Raw genomic sequence first — 18,495 nt, forward strand, 5'->3', positions numbered from 1 at the left:
ATGGTGTACCTAGGTTAGCTCCATAGTACAAGTTAACCCCAACAGTTTAGACATAACTGTTCCCAAAGGAATGTGTGTTGGCAGAGGTGGGGTAGGTTGGGGGCAAACATAATTAAGGCAATTGGCAAACAATGTCTTGAGTGGTGCCAATACAACTATCATTAAAAAGTTGATATTGGCACTAATGAAAACATAGAAGAGAGCTAGGGTTTCTGAAAGTGCTTCTAGAAATACTCGATCAGAAGAGCCCCCTAACTTTTAACTTTGAGCCAATTTATCTCAATTCCTGTTAAAGATTTAAGAAAGCTGTCAATTGGTTATCATAATATTGCAAATTTTTCACAAAAATCGAGAGAAATCAGTTGAAACTAGACAGCGTGTTTTTACAGGATAACACCAAGAATGTTCCAATAAGTATAAGACAACGCAAAGAACATAGTACTTTTCCATAATAAAACAGGTCAATTGTTTTAAAACATCGAAGAATAGGACAAAATGTCCATAAAATATGTACTATTCATTTTATAGATCTATCCTTTTCCATTTGTTGTAATAAAAATTTCTAAAAAGAAATACAACAAAAAGAAGGAACATGGTAGAAGATTAGACAAATGTGTTTTAGGTAGAGAGAGAGAGAGAGACCGTGGAGGGAAGGAAATTGTTGCATTATGCAGTAACAAGTGAAACCAGTAGGATTAGATAACACGGGTCAACCCCTGACACATGGGGAGGAATTGAAGGAACATTATGTTATTTGGGTTGGGGTAATGGGATCATAAAGGAGAGAGATTATTCAAATGGTTATGGGGAGTGGTTTTGGAACAGTTTGAAAAACAAATTCTCGTACCTTTTAGTACAAAAATCTGTGTAGAATTTCCATTTCGAGAACCTAATTTTCAGCAGACCTGTCTTGAAGACTCTAACAGAACGCCATCCCTAATTTTTAACTTTGAGCCAATTTATCTCTGTCCCAGTGAAACATATCAGAAAGTAATCAACTGATAAAATGTTAATCGCGAAATTATTATCATTTTGTTAGTTGACCATTTTTTGATATCTTTCACAGGAACTGAGATACATGAGAAGTAGACGGTTTAAAGGGGGTTCTATTAGAGTGTTTACAGTAACCTAGACTTTGAAAACATTAAATTCCTTTCTCATAGTCTGACGTCCTACCAAAAATTTACGGAGTTATAATTTCTACAGTGACTACTTTAAAGTTTGCAACCTGTTAACGACTTTTATACTCCCAGAACTCTTTTTTTTTGTTCACTTTCTACTTTAGATTCGTCCGGAAAACTGGTTCCTGATTTTTTTGCATTCTTGTGTCCACTTGTTAGTGACACTTGAAAAGAGAAGGAACGAATAGAATTTCAGACTTTCATTCAAAAACTAATTTTCATTTGTTGAATTGAAAGGAGAAGAGGATGAAAAGTTGACCAGAAAAATAGGAACATCTGGCTACTAAAAATGCTTTGTGATCCACAAAAAAAGCTCGTGAGACCTCGAATATAAACATTTTTAGGAACAATGTTTGTTTTAAAAAATGCTTGTTTAGAAAAATGGCCTCCTGAATGGTGGGGTTCCGTTTTTTTGATCCTCAAGCCAATCTGGAAAATGGGGCACATGATTCGGAGGGTACAAAAATTTTGGGGTCATTGGGATACAAAGCAATTTAAGGGTACAAAATCTTCAATTCGTGGGTACAAAATATCTAGCAATACTTAATTTGTACCCCCGAACCACTTTGTATCCTCTTGTACCCTCCGAATTATGTGCCGGAAAATGGTCCTGGAAGTCTTGGAATGTGTCTTACTGAGCCTTACCGCGTTTAGGCTCGTTTTGAAGCTCATGGCATGCTGAAAAGAACAGTGAACTCAAAATGTGTAAATTTCAAAATTTTAGAGAAAGTTTCTGAATCGCAATTTTTCGAAATTTTGGTTTCAGCTCATTTCCCAATTTCCTGGAACTTTTTTGATATTCTTCGGCTCAAAAATTGCGGAATCCCGGACTCTTTTAACAGTTAAGGTATTGAAATATATAATTTATTGCTCATTCTTACATGTACATAGTTACAAATGAATTCAGAATACATATTCACATAATTAGGTGACCAGCATGAAAATGGAAATTAAAGAAAAGAAAATAAGGCAAAAAAGTTATGGTTCAACAATTTCAGAATCCCCGTCTTCAGCCACGTCATCAGCCTCCGCACCAGTCTCCGCGTCTTCTACCGACACATCCAACACCTCAAAATCTTCGTCGATTTTCGAATTTGCCGCTCCAATATCATCAAACTCCTTCATCTCGATTTTCATACTAACTCCAGTATATGGCTCAAACTTTGGAAGATATTTCGGACGTTTCTCCAAAAATTCAAACATCGGAGGATTCGAAGCCGTCAAGGTGGTCTTCTGAAGTTCGTCACAGAGATTTTCGAATTCCTCGCGAGTCTCGCAGAAAAGAGCAAGAGCCAATGAGGGATCAATGCTGTCATACTCCATCCATTGCATCATTTGACAGTGATACGTGGAGTCATTCATTTTCGTGTAGACGTCAGAAGTTTGCGATGGTAATGGTTCCAAGTCTTCCAACTCGTGGAACCCATTATCATCGATTTTCTCCACTTTCTCTGGTGTCGAATCTCCAGATGATTGTTGTTGTTGTTCCTTCTCAACGAAAAACTTTGAAGTCTTCGGACGACAATGATGTGGATCCAAATAGAATAGTTTTGTTCCGGCGATTCCAACGAAGTAATGGGCAAGATTTGGTTTACCGCCAATGATACCAACGCATTGGGGAAGTTTGAAGAATTCTTGAATGGCTGAAAGGTAGCACGAATTGATGGAAGTTAGGCCGAGACGAAGTGGAATCATTAGGAGAAGCGGTCGCCATTCGGTTCCATTGGCTGGGACGGTAGAGGTATAATGCTTCTCAACTAGTCCGTTTTCTGAAATTCAATAGTTTATTTAAAGTAGTCAAGATTCATGCATATAATATGGTTTTTTTTAGATTCCAAAAATGTCAATTTTATGCCAAGTTACGGCAATCAGAGTTTGGTGGCATAGAAATGAAATTCTAGGACACCAACTTCGAATTGTCATAACTTCCTTCAGAATTGTTATTTTTGAAATCAAAAGTCGCTTTTGAGATAATCAGTTCTTCAGAATTGATTCAAGTACGAACTAGAAATTCTATCAGCTTTTAAAGCCAAACTCACCCATAATAAGCTTAACAGCATCTTCACTGGGATACGTGGTGGCCATGGTTAAGGCGTCTTGTTTCACCAGAATGTTGTCCAATGCCACGTGGACTGCGATATTGGACCAGTCATCGAAAATTGTCAATTTCTTGATTACCTGGGCGGCAGTGTTGGGTCCGAACCATTCCGACACTTCTTTCCCTTCACTGACTCCCATTTGGGCTGAAAATTGGGGATGGTTTGTAGTCTGTCTTATATGATTAACTAGCGTCACTATATAGGACTTAAACACTTTAAAACACAAATAAAATACCAACATTTTTGAACTAAACATCGTTGGAAACCTTAGAAAACCTGTAATAGAAGGGCACCCATACTGTCAAGTTTGAGCTCAATTATCTCGATTCCCGGGAAAGATACCAAAAATGTGAAAACTGACAAAACGTTTATGAATTTATGATAAACAATTTATCAGTTGACAAACTTTTCATATCTTTGATAGGAAAAAAGTAACACTTACCAATCTGATGAATGGAGTACAACGCATCCTTTTCATCAAAGAACATTTGTAGAATCTTCTCATAAACGTCAGACGTCTTCTCAATATCCCACTCAAAGTGTCTTCCAATGTGACGACGTAGCAAGACCTCTCCCAATAGCATCTGAGCACATCGGAGCATACATCCCCAATATTGATCGGTACTTGGTCCGGTGCCGCCTGCAAAAACCAAAAATTGGTATGAAGTTCTTACCAATTGTCTTACCGATTGGCGAGAAATTTCTTCTGTAGGTGAACCAGAATCGAGAAGTCATGTATTTTTTCATTGCGTCAATACCTGAAGAAATTTGGAACTTTTGAAAAATACCAAAAACCGACTCACCATCTTCCTTGCTAATCTCTTTTCCAAGTGCCCAAATTGGAAATGTATCAATTGAGATTCTCTCGAAAGTGTCACAGAACGGAGGTTCCGAAGTCAGCGACGTCTCAACCATGCCGACTCCTTGTTGAACTTCTCCACTCTTTAGTTCCAAAGGTTCCAAATATAAATTCAAAATTTGATGAAATTTCTCTACGGCCAACGGGAAAATCGATAGCATATGTCAGCGGGGGACAGAGGAAGGGAGGGCACAATGGATGGTGTTTGCGGAATGAGTGGAGGGAAATATGAAAGATGAGCAATGACGGACGGGGGGGGGGGGGCAATAGATAAGTGGGCTGGGGTAATTGCAGGTCTATTGGGTCCTTGCAAATGAGGAATACTCGATATTGGATTCCTTCAATCTTTATGTATTTCCGTTGAATCAAGGAGGGAAAGAAACGTTTTGTAAAAATTTATACTGTGTTATGAAATATCACTAATTTTAAGGTTTGAATTGTTTATAATTGAAACCGCTTTGTTCCAGGTAATATCAAATCTCGAGTTTGATGAAGACGCTTATCTCAAAAGCTGGGATCGCTGTTTTAAAAGTGGGGGGACATGAAAAAATAATGTTCTCGAAATTCCGTTCAAAGATGCCCCTCGAGGAGTTGAACTTGTGAGGGCGATGATTGAGGGTGCAGCGCCGCTACCAACTGAGCTACGCGTGCAAAGAAAAAGCCGCTGCCCGATTGCATACATAAAGGCGAGGACGACAGCTGTACGCACAGTGACATTAAGCGTTGTACACCGTGACGGTAGAATGCATACTCTAGCTACAAAAAAACTACGAAAAATCTCCTGTCCCCCTTTAATAGAACCTTATATGTTTACTTTGAGCTCAATTAACTCGGTTCCTATGAGAGATATGAAAAATTGATCAATTGATAAAATATTGCTGATATCATGATTAATATTTTATTAGTTGACAGCTTTTTGATATCTCTCATAAGAACTGATATACCGTAAAACCTCTAATAGAACGACACCCGGAACGTCCACTTTGAGCCTATATATCTCACTTCTTTTGAAAGGTATCAAAAAGTGGTTAACTAGTAAAATGTTTATCAGGATATCAGCAACATTTTACTAGTTAGCCACTTTTTGATATCTTTTGCAGAAAATGAGATATATAGGCTCAAAGTGGANGATCCGGGTGTCGTTCTATTAGAGGTTTTACGGTAATTGAGCTCAAAGCTCTACTGTGCTCCATAAGCCATCGGTCGGCGGGGTGCGAGTGCGTTGCTCAAACTTAGCCTCTCATAGAAATTGAGATAATTGACCTGAAAGGAATTAAGGTACTCATGGTTCAGACATTTTTTTTTCAATTAAACATCATTTTTTGGTGGTCTAGGTTATCCAAAAAAGTTTTACCGACAATTCTTGGAACTTTTAGACTTTTTTCTTTTGTAAAATGCCTTGTCAGAACCCGTTCTCCTATTCTCTCTCCCTCAATTTCCCAATGTTTCCCGCCAAGAAAATTGTTTACTGTTTTTTTTCGTCCGATTTCGTAATCTTCAAACAGCATCATCCTTTCACGACTAATTTTACACTAGAAACATAAATAGTGTGGATAAATGAGAGGCTCAGAGAGAAAAAGGACACAAGATTGAACCAGTTTTCGTTTCACTTTTCTTTTTTAGCTGAAGGCGGCGATTTTCAATTCCCACCTATTCTTCATTTTATATCCCTTTCTGTACGGTTCTCTCTTCTTATAGCCTAGAATCTGAGAATTTTTATTTCTTAAAATTTTAGAATGGTCGATAAGAAGCACGAGGAAAAATTAGTGGAATTTGAAGGAATGTATCCTGAGTTGGAAAAACCGAAAGGAGAAGAAAAGGATGATTTGGAGATGGAGAAGAAGATGGAATTTGTGAGTTTAGGCACTTTTTAAAGGCGCATATCTCAAGAACTAGAAAGGCTAGAAAAGTTTTGTAAAATGTAAAATGTAGGAAATTTTAAGAGGACCATTTGTGTTAATTGAAAAAATGTTCTAGCTATTTTAGTTTTCGAGATATACAAGAAACTTAGAAGAGCACCTTCCTATTGCAGATGAGTGAAGAGCGGTTTTCGCCGCTTTAAAGGCGCATATCTCAAAGACCCGAAATACTAGAAAAATTTTATAAATCAAAAAAATATAGTAAATTTTATGATAAACATTTTTGTAATTTGAAAAATCTTTCTAGCTATGTATTATGACTTTCGAGATATGCGCCTTTAATCTAGAAGAGCTAAATCAACCCAACTCTTTTTAGTTGATGACGAGGATGACTACAAAAAGCCTGAAAAACCACTAAAACAAGATACCGAACTAGTCGACTGGAATTTGGTAATGAAGGCGGCAGACTTCGCCGCCCGTCGTCATCGTCATCAGAAGCGTAAGGACAATGCAACACCATATATCAATCATCCGATTGGAGTAATGTATATTTTGACGAACGAAGCAAAGGTTTATGATCCGGTGACACTGGCTGGAGCTGTTCTTCATGATGTTGTGGAGGATACGAAAACGACGTTGGAAGAGATTCAGAAGGAGTTTGGAGATGAAGTTTTGGAAGTGGTTAAGGAGTGTACGGATGATAAGGGACTCGCGAAGCAGGAAAGGAAGAAGCTTCAAATTGAGAACTATGGAAAGCATAGTCATCGGGTGGGTACTGTAGTTCTTTAAATGTTTTTGTCTAGCTTTATGGTTTACGGTCAACCAGCTTGTTTAAAAAATGGCTGGTATCTCCGCAATTAGATTAGCTAGGAAAACGTTTGAAATTACTAAAATGTTGATAGATCACAAAAATTCACATGTTTTTTATTTAATAGTTTTTCCATAACTTTTCTAGCTTTGGAGATATGCGCCTTTAAAGAGACGTAGACTACAAACCCAGGCTATGATGAGCTTGTATACTGTAAAGATGCATAATTCCCAAACTAAAGTGACTTTGTGAATTTTATGAAGTACGTCGTTTTAGAAATTTTAAAAGGATCATTTTGTGATTTTCAATTTTCAAATAGCGTTCATGGTTTTTGAGATATAAGCTGCCAAAGTTGCCAACGTTTGCCCGCTAGTATTTTGCAATCAGAAAAGCCGGCAATTTTGAGATCAATTATCTCGGTTCTTATTCGAGATATCGAGCAATTGTAAACTGATAAATTATTTATCATAATGTCACCAATATGTTATCAGTGAACAAAATTTCGATATCTCTTATAGGAACCGAGATAATCGGTCTCAAAGTTTATGGTTCGCGATGGAGTACTATTAGAGGGAATACGGTAGAGTTTAAAATTTTCGAAAGTTCAAAAATAAGGAAAATTAATAAATTCTTAGTTTTCAAAATAATCTATCTATTCCAGGCCAAACTAGTCCATCTTGCTGACAAACTCTACAATCTTCGTGATCTGGAACGAAAGGCGCCAATCGGTTGGGATAAGAAGAGGGTCACCGAGTATTTCAAATGGGCTCGTGAGGTTATTGGTCAAATGAAAGGGACTAATGAGTCATTGGAATATGCACTCGACGATGTCATCAATCGCCATTTGGCCTGAATTTCAAAATTTTGATTTGTGATATTTTTAAAATCGTAAACTTCTCTAAACCCCTACAACAGTTTTTTGCATATGTGTAAAAGTCAATTAACCCTTGAAAATAAATCCGTCATTCTCTCACAACTACACTAAATTTTCGTCAGAAAGGATTCGCGGTAATTTGAAAGATAAAAAAAGCCAAAAAAAATTTTTTCATTCAAGAATGGTTTTCAAATCGAAATCAGCGCCGATGAAGCTGTCGGATTTGCCGATACACGAAAAAATTTTCGAGGCTTGTCGCGCCCACTCAACTGCCAACAAGGATTCTGTCATTTTTGTAAGCGCGCTCCATGGAAATTTCAGATTTTCGAAAAATTTCAAAAAATTCCAGCTCGACGCCGAGACTACTACAAAAAAGAAATACTATCGAGATGTGGAGCCTACTGTGAACAGCTTGGCGTCTGCTTTAATCAAATTGTGAAAATATTTGAAAGAGTTCAATAGAGCGAGTTTTCGTTTTCAGAGGATTCAAGCCTGGTGACGTTGCAGCGCAAGCATTTCCGAATTGTCCAGAATTCCTGATTGCGATGTTGGCTGTGATGAAGTGTGGAGGGGCGATGTCAAATGCCAGTGCAATTTTCACGGATTGTCAGTTTTTAACGTTAGACTGTTTGGAAGGCGAAAAAGTAACCTGTGATAGAACCTGTAAAAGAAGAACCCCCTAACTTTTGACTTTGAGCCAATTTATCTCAATTCCTGTAAAAGATATCAAAATTTTGTCAACTGATAAATTTTTTATCATAATATCGCAAACATTTTATTAGTTGACACATTTTTGATACATCGCATAGGAGCCGAGATAATTGAGCTCAAAGTTGACACTCCAGGTTTTACAGTATCTCAAAAACCAGATCAGCTTCAAATCCTACAATTTGAAACAAACTTTTGTAAATGAATTTCAGACGAGCTAAAAATGCAATTTTGCGACTCAAACTCTTGCATCGTGTTCACCGATGAAGATCGTTTGGAACGTATCCGCAGAGCAACTTCCCAGTGTCCAGGAGTTCGAAAAATCATTTGTTTGCGAACATTTCCAGTCAGAACCGAATTCCCAGAGAATGTTCTGGATTTTGTAGAACTGACACAAACACCAGATCAGCCGATTGATGTCAAAGTCAGGTTGGTTCATCCAGAAATTGATTTATCTCAAAAACTTGAAAGTTCAACGAAGAAAAATTTTAGAGTTGACCATTTTTTGTAGCTCTTTTTGATTTTAAAATATTTTTCCAGCATGGACTCCATCGCCCTTCTCCCCTACTCGTCTGGAACGACTGGAAGACCCAAGGGATGTCTCCTAACTCATCGGAATATTGGAGCAATGTTGGACATTGCCAAAAATCATATGGAGCAAGAGCTGGCTCCAGCAATGTTTGGGAAAGGAAACACTGCCACGTGGCAGAAGGAGCATACTGTACTTTTGTTGCCGTGGTACCATGCGTACGGTCTCAACACTATGTTGGAGACTATTCTACTTGGAATGACTGGAATCGTGTTCAAAAAGTTTGACACAACAGTTATGCTCAATCGTATCAAGTTTTATAAGGTAACATTGATTTTTGAAAATTACTATTTTTTGAATTTCATATTTCCAGGTCAAACTCGCGTGGCTGGTCCCACCAATGCTGATTGTTCTTGCCAAGGACCCAATGGTCCCAATTTTCAACACTGCTCCATATCTAAAAGTGATCATGTCCGCAGGAGCAACAGCCGGCTCACAACTCCTAGTAGAAGTCAAAAAGAGATTCCCTTCCACGTGGCTTTGTCAGGCGTACGGTATGACAGAAATGGTGCAATTCACGACTTTGCCAAGATTCGAATATGGGAACAGCTTTGAAACTGTCGGGCATTTGGCATCGAATTATGAGATGAAAGTCATTGATAAACAGCAAAAAGAAGTTACTGGAACTGAAAAAGTTGGACAGTTGTGTTTTCGTGGTCCGACAATTATGAAGGGATACTTGAGACAGGAAGAAGCAGATATCATTGATAGTGATGGATTTTTGAAAACTGGAGATTTAGGATCGATTGATGAGAAGGGAAGGGTTCATGTGACGGGGCGGATTAAGGAGCTGATTAAAGTTAATGGAATGCAGGTGAGTTTTTGTCTATATCTCAAGAACAACATTTTCTAGCTAAGTTTTATAAATTACAAAAATGATTATCATGAAATTTCCTACAATTTCCAATTTACAATATTTTTTCTAGCTTCATTAATTTTCCAGGTACCTCCAGTGGAAATCGAAGACGTCCTTCTTCTCCACTCAAAAGTCAAGGATTGTGCTGTTATTGGAATGCCCGATGAGCACAAAGGAGAGTCTCCAATGGCGTTTGTTGTCAAAAAAGATCACACACTGACAGAAGTCGAGCTGACGGACTTTATTCGTCAAAAGTTGTCATCCTATAAATGGATCGACGTCTATAAATTTGTCGATGAGATTCCGAAAACTCAGTCTGGAAAGATTCGACGTAAAAAGTTGCGACAAATGGCCGAGGAGACGGAATCGGATAGTGATGAGGAGACGAGCAAGTCAGAGAAGGCTCAGTGAACTTTAATTGGAATATGAGAATATAGAATGAATTTTAAATTTCGGTCTAAATTTTTTTTAAAAAGTTACCGTATTTCCTAAAGAAGCTCACCCAAACCGTCATCTTTGAGCCCTGTAAAAGATATCAAAAATCTGTCAACTGATAAAACATTGGGACATCATGATAAATATTTTATCAATTGACAGCTTTTTGATATCTCTCATAAAAACCGAGATAATTGAGCTCAATTATCTCGATTCCTATGAGAGATACCAAAAATGTGTCAACTGACAAAGTTTTTGTCATAATATTACCAACTTTTTTATCAGTTAACCACTTTTTGATACCTTCTATAGCAATTGAGATAATTGAGCTCAAAGCTCTACAGTGCTCTATACGCCCTCGGTCGGTGGTGTGCCAGCTTAGCTCAACCTATGCTTGACTTTGAGATCAATTATCTCTAGAGATACTAAAAATTTGTCAATTAATGAAATATTGCTGATATTATGACAAATACTTTATCAATAGACAAAATTTTGATATCTTTCTCAAAAAATTGAAAAAATTGAGCTAAAAGTTTGGGTGGGATCCTATAAACCAACTTTCCATGACTTTTTTCAAACTTGGAGCTCGGTATACAAACAAAAAGTCCCCCTAAAGTTACAAAGAGGATGAGCAAACAACTGTAATGGTCCGTCACTCTGTGCCTTTAAAAAAAGAGACGGACTGTTCCTCACAACTCGTGCATTACGAGGTCATACAAATATGACCGGGATAAGAGGGGACATATACAGGTAATAATGGAAAGGCATGGAAAGAGGGGATATATCGGAATTACTAATGGGATGGGATGCGCTTATTTGAATATCTCATGACAGCCGAGCCAAGATTGGACGCTGACTGAGTAGCGACTCAGTTAAAAAATTATAAATCTTGAAAAGCTTTTTAAAATGATATAGAATTTTAGTAACCTGGAGTTTTTGATTTTTAGACAGAAGACGTTGAAATCCGCTGGCAGAAATAGTTGTATGAAGCAATAAAGCTTCTGATTTTGTGGGTTGAATTCTATTTGAAGTTTGAAGCAAATTACGGAACTAAACACCGCGGTACTGTCTGCCATAAGGGGATGTGGGCGGAGCCAAGGTTTGACCTAAATTATCTGGGTTTTTGTAAAAGTTATCAGAATATTGTCAACTAGTAAAATGTGTAACATTTGATTTCGCGTGTTTTATTAATTTACAACTTTTTGATATCTGTTACAGGAATCGAGATAATTGAGGTCAACGTGGATCAGTGTCCTTATAACTGATTCAAATTGTATTCTTCTTTTTGTCAAAACCATCTCATTTGCATTCCTTATAAATCCAAAACCCTCACGGTGAGGCTGCTCCATTGTCTCTTTTTTCCTCATTCATTATTTTCTTTAGGATGATTGACAAGTGGTGGATAAGAGAATCTAACCTAGCAAAACGGCTTCTTCACTTTTCTAGATAATTCCCTTTATGGATGGTCCCTAAATTATAATTCGATGGGTCCCCCTCCTTTTTTGTCGGTGGGGTCCCTTTGCGGTAAACCGCCAAGGGGAAGGACCCCTTCGCTCAACACATGTGCTCTCTTACAGTAACCACTTGTGGAGAGCTAATGGGGGCGGTACTTGACTAGGCCAGGGTTATACATGAACAAGTTATTGAGTGAAATTCATAGATCCATAAAATTCCAAAAAAGCTTGAAACCTTGTTATAGGCTATTGAAATTGAACTCAAACTATCTTATTTTCCAAAAGAGATATCAAAAAGTAATTAACGGAGAAATGATGGAATCAAGATAATTAGGATCAAACTTTGCCCCTGTTGAAGTAAAAGGTTCTCTCTCAAATTGGTATTCCCCTCTCTCTCTCTCTCTCTCTCTCTCTCTCTCTTCCCAATTACGCAATATATTACCTATTCATTTGGGTCAGAAAAATGGAGATTTTTCGTTTTTTTTTTTAATGTGTCTGCTCTTTTTGAATTCCTACAGTAATGGGATATTGTGAATACCGAAAAATGACACTTTTGGGTTTTTGAATTAAGAGACATCCGCTCTTTGTGGAGCTATTAGTCTCAAATTGGACATCGATTAAGAAAATGAGAAAATGTTGAAGATTTCAAAAAATGGAATTTTGAAGATTTATGAATTTTTTAATTTCTTAAAAGCTGTTTGAATGCACTGTTATCAAAATATGCAAAGTGATTGGAAACCTGACAGACAAGCTCCAGACTCCTGAAAATTGTCTAAAACGACAGAAAAATCACAACTTTCATTATAAAAAAAATTTATTTCAAGAAAAAAAAACAGAGTTCGAATAGTGTACTGATTAGCCAGACTAGAAACTAATCTGTTGATCCCTTTCGCCACGTAGAGGCTCAGTACATGAAAGGGAAAAAAGGTTTATTTGACCAATGGGATCTAAAACCCATAGGGCGTGGAGGGAGGGGTCCCCCACCCCCTAACAAAAAAAACTAGAAGTCAGCCGAAAAACCCCTCTTTTCGGAGACCATTGTCGGTTAATTTTCAGAAGCTCCTTCTTCCTGATAAGAAGCCACATTGCATAATCGCTTTTCATTGTTGTCTCAATTTTTTTAATCTTTGATAAAATCTTCTGCTACTCGGGGACGTTCAGTGATAGAACACCTAGCCATGAACCCGGAAACATGGCGACCCTTAGGGTCTTTTAGTACTTTTTTCGCATCGGACCAATCGACAGAAAAAAGCAAAAGAGAAAAGAACTAGCAGCGGAATGCAAAGGGCTTCTTACCAGAGAGAAGGTGCCAGTGAAAATTATCCAACAATAAACATTCAAAGAGACGCATTTCCCAGAGAACTCATATTTTTTCAATACGTGGAATTTTTTGGAGAGGGCGATTTCAATTTCTTTCAATTTCTTTAAGTTTCACTCAAAAACGGAAACCTAGAACCTTGTTTTTCTAGAAATTTTTATGTTTTCGAATTTTCAATTTTCCTACAAGGTCCCATTTTTTAAATTTATGCAATTCTCTTGATCCCTTAAAGTTCCAAAAACTAAAAAAGTTCGGAGGATAGACTCAACCATATATTAGAGAGATTTCGAAATATCCTGGAACCCTTATTTCCACCCATTTCACTCTTCCTTTCCATTCAAATAATTATAAGCTATTATTACCTAACACCGTCTGTTACCTAACAATATAACCCCCCGTGTCTTCCATCCCCCCACACCTTCTGAAGAGCCGCCCCTCCTCGTCAACAGACGGAAAATGGTCCCCATTCCATTGCACACATTTGAATAGAGGACCCCCGGAATAGATTCAAATGCCATCGCATACCACTCTCTTCAATTCCTCTACTATTTTGTCCCCCTACCGTTGCGCACTGTTGCCACTCTCTTTGGCCGGTCGTGACCTCTTGTCAAGGGGGCGGGAAGAAGAGACCCCCCTCGAGACAGCCGATGTGCGCAATCACTCAGTCTGGGGCTCTTTCTGACAGGCGGTGGTGCAACAGGCTGTCTCCAAGGGACCCCCGGGGCTGTTTTTTGAATGTGCCAGTGTCCTAGGACTACGGTATTCTTTTTTTCCGAAGGATCCAAGAGATCCAAGATCTCTGGGAGCTTCATAAGAACATTTTTCAGGCTTCCCTTTTCTTTAAAAGCTTCCAATTTTTATTACCTAACATCCTAAGGTCCCTTCGATCTAGAAGACTATATACCGTATTCTTTAAGACTTTAAACATTTCCCGTCATTTTTTCGGCATTAAGGCTCTCAAAATCCAGCTAATATCCTCTATATTTGTCTGTGAATTTTAGAAAAAAACTAAACAAAACTAAAACTGTATTTTTGTAGTTGACACCTTTCTTGACAAATTTTTGATGGATAAAGCAGGCACGTCTTCTGATCTCACAATTGGCGGCGCCGCCATTCAACGTGCCATATCTCCTCAGAATTGGATTTCCGAAAAAAGCTGCCAATTACAAAATAGAGCTCTAGTTTTGTTTAATGTATTCTGAGATTTTCAGACAAATTGAGTCATTTCTAGATGCTTTTGTAACGCTTCAAAAACACACAGTTTTTGATTAGGAAGAAAGTTGTGTTACTGTGTTATTGGCCAGTGTTTTAACATTTTTATAATTTCCTGTCTCACCAGAACATATTATGTTCCTCTTATACGTAACCACAGGCAACCGTATCTTTTAGTGATTATCAATGTGCTTCTTATCACTAACTCGTACCTCTCTTCATTACTTTGTAAATACTAAAACTAAACGCCTTATCAATATTTTCAGCCCCCAAAAATCAAAAACAGACACACAGATGGATATTCACAGAGCACTCACCGCACTGTTCTCGAATCAGGCACAACCTCTGCTCGGCTCACTTGGTTTCCCGTTTCAGGTAATTTCGGATTTTACCCTAACTATATTAACACTGTGCTATTATCTGGTTTCATGTAAAAGATGTCAAAAATCTGTCAACTGACAAGTAACTTCTGATGTTATGATAACCAACTTATCAGTTGACAACTTTTTAATACCTTTGACAGGAACCGAGAAAAATTGATTCGAAGTTAAAAATTTTGGAGCCCTTCTATTACAGGATTTACGGTATCACAGTTCTTGTGAAAATACAAAAATGTCTCTTATTAGGAAACGCTAAAAACTCTGAAGAAAATCCGAATTTTCAATTCATTTTTAATTTCAGGATCTAACCGGATTGGCTGCTGCAGCCGCTGCAGCATCCCAAAAAAATCTGGAGACGCCATTGGGAATTGTACCATTTGATTCGGCAGGTCTACCGACGTCAACGTCCGTGCTTTTGACACCGACCAAGAAGATCAAATTGGACGATGAGATTATGTGTAGCAGTCCGGTTTCTAGCAGATCTTCTACCGTTAGTAGTTCACATGTGGGTTCTTGAGAAATATAGAAAAAAAAACCTGGAATTTTTCCAATTTTCCTGAAAAGTATAAAGAATACTGAACAAGAATATTTCTTTGTTTTTTTGGTTGTCCCTAACTTATGGTGTTTGCAGTTCTCCAGCCCACAACGGTCACCATCTAGGAAGGCGTCGTGTCCAATACCAGAAGAGAAAAAGGTGAGTGTTTCTGAAGATTATCTAGGCGTCAGCGAGTGATATCAAAAAATGGTTAACTGATTAAATGTGTGAAATTGAATTTTACACATTTTATTAATGAGCCACTAACTACTGTGGTTCTTAGAAAATGAGATAACGGAAGTTATAGCTATGGTTAGTTGTGTAAATACCTTTTCGATTCATATTAATGTACCTATAGCTATAAGTTATATGGCTAGGGAGCCAAGGTTTTATCAAATCTTCAAATTTTGTAAACTATTTGAAATAGTTGAGTTTGAAGCTTCGTGGAGTGATTTTTCTTAGCTTCGTCTGTTATCATCGGCATAGTTAACCCGTTTTAATTCTTTGAGAATTCTAATTTTAAAGCCTTCTGGAGCACCTTTTCCTTCCCAGGTTCGCAGTTTTCGCTCTTATATCTCATTTCCTTCTAGAACTAGACTTCTAACTGTTCTTATCCATATATTCCCCTCTTCTCTGTTTATACTATCCTCGTCTTCTGCCAGTGTCTTCTCACTCAGAAGACGTGTGTTCTCAAGTTCGTGTTGCGTAATTCGACTCCTGTTTGATTGCGCAACAACTGTCTGTTACCAAAAAGTGACCGGAACGGACGTAAGAGGGGTAACGGACCATCTCGGTACAGTTAAAAGACAAGGGAGTAACCCCCATAAGCTAGAGACCCCTTGAAGCTAGGTATCGTGGTTAGTAGATTTCTAGAGCATACAATTAGGTTTAAAATTTAAATTAAAAGTTTTTGACTTGATGATTCCTGAACTAGAAGCATAACTCATTTTCAAAAGATTAGCCGTTCAATCTTATATGCTAATCTACAGTAGCCACCTAGCTGTCACTCACAGTCTGAATAGAATATGATGAGCATCAGGTCCCGGCTAATAAATAATTACCGTCAACCCCCACCCCCATACACATTCAAAAAACACAAATGCGGGAGAGTACATCCCCAATTAAGGCATTGTTTAGCGCCACCCAACTGTTGCCAACCGGCAATAATTATGATGAGCAATGGAAGAGGGCTACTGTACCTGTCTCTCGGAATTTGAATATACGGACGGGGCGGTGTGCATTGTATAGGAAAAGAGAGGTTGACCGGGTCAGGTAGAGGATTACGCAATTGGATCTCGCTGCAAGGGACTGTATATTCAAATGAAGATTTGGCATTTCGGTAGAGCGAATTTGCATATCCAAAGGAAAACGTTTGAAACAGGAGAAAAGGTTCTTTGGACGAAAAGTTGTTTCATTTTTAACCAAGCTCAGTAAAATGTGAATTTTTGAGCTAAATTCATAAATTACTTCAAAATGAGTTAAAATCTGGTTAGTTTTAGAAGTTCTAGCCACGCCACGTTTCATATAACGACTTCTATGCGCCATTTAAGGGTTACAGCCGTATAGCTCAGATGCGAACAGCATACCTAGTATTTCATCTAACCGGTCCCAGTCATTTGCCCTTTTTTGCAACATATCATCTCGAATCCGTTCTAAAGCGTCTATTTGCAAAGTGATCCTCACACTTTCTTGCTGCTAGGATTACTGTGCCTCTTCTCAACTGACCAGAAGGCATAATATTGCACACACTTTTTACATCCATCGTTAATTTTGGAAGGGTCGCGCATTTTACACATCCTCGGGAGGTGGTCATCGAGAACTGGGGGGTTACACAAAACACAACTGTTCGGAAACCCCAAGGTTTTTGAATAAAGAAGAAGAAAAGGCTTCTTTTGATATTTGATATATCAGCTGGAGGGAAGAGAGAGATTGTGATAGATTGGGTTTTTACTGAGGCTGAGTTGGGGACCGGTGTAAGCTAGGCGGTCACAAGCTCATTAAAGACAAAGTTTGTCCATGAAAAATAAAATTTGATATGTGTAGAACATAAAAAATTCTTCAAATTGAAATACGTTTGACACTCTTTAGGTAAAACGAAAAGTAAAAAAAACTACAGTAAACACTTTATTAGAAGGCCACCCACCCCGTAAACTTTGAGCTTGTATATCTCGGTTTCTGTGGAAGATATCAAAAAGCAGTCAACTAACAAAATTTTTATCATAATATCAGCAACGTTTTGTCAGTGAGCCATTTTTTGATATCTATCACAAGAATCGAGATATGTGGGATTAAAGTTAGTGGCTTTTGTGGCCTTCTATTAGAGTGTATACGGTAGGACATGTTTATATTCTCTTTGAAGCTCTGTAATTTAAGAATTTATATTTTATCTGAAAATGTCTAAAAACAATAAAATTTCAGGACTCCGCCTACTTCGAACGTCGTCGAAAGAACAATGACGCCGCGAAACGGTCCAGAGATGCTCGTCGTCAGAAAGAGGAAGCGATAGCGTCGAAAGCTCAAAAGCTAGAGCAAGAGAACCTTCAGCTACGTGGTCAAATTCAACTTTTACAACAAGAAGCCGCCAAACTGCGATTCCTTTTGTTCTCCAAACCATCACCAACGAATTCCGAAACGTCTTGTGCCGATTCTACAGTATCCCATGATTCGCATGACTCACATGATGAGGATTCGTCGCCGAATGATTCGAAAAATGAGTCGACTATTGAGATTTGAAAGCAAAATTATTTAATTATTTTAAAATTTTTCGGTTTTCAAAATTTCTAATTTAGCTTTAATTAAATTCGATGATCTTTTTTGTCTTCAAAATTTACCTCGAAACTATCAGGTTACACCACACCCGGGTTTTTCTGATAGTCGTTTTTTAATATGCTTGAAAACTGTAAATTTGTAATAAATTCTTTTTTTCAGAATTTGGATTATCACTAAAATTGCCTCTAAATGATTTAAAATGTTGTACGTCTTCGATATTATCGAAGTGAAGCCTCCATTTCGGTTGGTCGAAAATCGCCGACCGACCCAGCCGACCGTTTTCGTGCCTTTGCGCATTAAAATACCTATATTTGCGTACAAGCGCTTTATTTTAACGACAAACGAGGCATTTAGTGAGTGGTTTGTCGTAAAATACAATGTTTCGTACGCAAACACTCACTGGCATGTTGACGCACAAATGCACGAAAACGGTCGGCGCGCCGACCGATCGGTCAGCTCGGTCGGTCGGTCGGCTGAATTTGCCGACCGAATGGAGGCCTTATTTCGAAGTTCAATTATTTTTTCATGTCTTCAAGTTACCCATTATCGAAAAACGTCC

The 18,495-nt window shown here is 38.0% G+C and overlaps 4 protein-coding genes across 4 annotated transcripts; 3 read left to right on the forward strand and 1 right to left on the reverse strand.

Annotated features, from left to right (window-relative positions):
- Positions 1-1,948: 1,948 nt before the first annotated feature.
- Positions 1,949-4,195, reverse strand: Cbr-atg-4.1 (the record flags this gene model as incomplete). Its single annotated transcript, XM_045241609.1, has 6 exons — positions 1,949-2,013; positions 2,216-2,950; positions 3,221-3,424; positions 3,723-3,920; positions 3,967-4,038; positions 4,084-4,195. 6 exons carry the CDS (start codon positions 4,193-4,195, stop codon positions 1,949-1,951), a joined length of 1,386 nt encoding a protein of 461 aa, XP_045096850.1.
- A 1,680-nt stretch (positions 4,196-5,875) lies between these two features.
- CBG19806 lies at positions 5,876-7,659 on the forward strand (the record flags this gene model as incomplete). The annotated part of the gene is made up of 3 exons (XM_002640690.1): positions 5,876-5,992; positions 6,386-6,766; positions 7,468-7,659. 3 exons carry the CDS (start codon positions 5,876-5,878, stop codon positions 7,657-7,659), a joined length of 690 nt encoding a protein of 229 aa, XP_002640736.1.
- A 202-nt stretch (positions 7,660-7,861) lies between these two features.
- Positions 7,862-10,244, forward strand: CBG19807 (the record flags this gene model as incomplete). The annotated part of the gene is made up of 7 exons (XM_002640691.1): positions 7,862-7,975; positions 8,030-8,115; positions 8,162-8,286; positions 8,601-8,817; positions 8,929-9,241; positions 9,291-9,791; positions 9,921-10,244. 7 exons carry the CDS (start codon positions 7,862-7,864, stop codon positions 10,242-10,244), a joined length of 1,680 nt encoding a protein of 559 aa, XP_002640737.1.
- Positions 10,245-14,546: 4,302 nt separating this feature from the next.
- On the forward strand, positions 14,547-17,900 carry Cbr-ces-2 (the record flags this gene model as incomplete). The annotated part of the gene is made up of 4 exons (XM_002640692.2): positions 14,547-14,627; positions 14,934-15,137; positions 15,264-15,326; positions 17,586-17,900. 4 exons carry the CDS (start codon positions 14,547-14,549, stop codon positions 17,898-17,900), a joined length of 663 nt encoding a protein of 220 aa, XP_002640738.2.
- Positions 17,901-18,495: the final 595 nt, after the last annotated feature.

This window comes from Caenorhabditis briggsae (assembly GCF_000004555.2).
Source record: "Caenorhabditis briggsae complete genome, chrI, whole genome shotgun sequence".
Taxonomy (NCBI): domain Eukaryota; kingdom Metazoa; phylum Nematoda; class Chromadorea; order Rhabditida; family Rhabditidae; genus Caenorhabditis; species Caenorhabditis briggsae.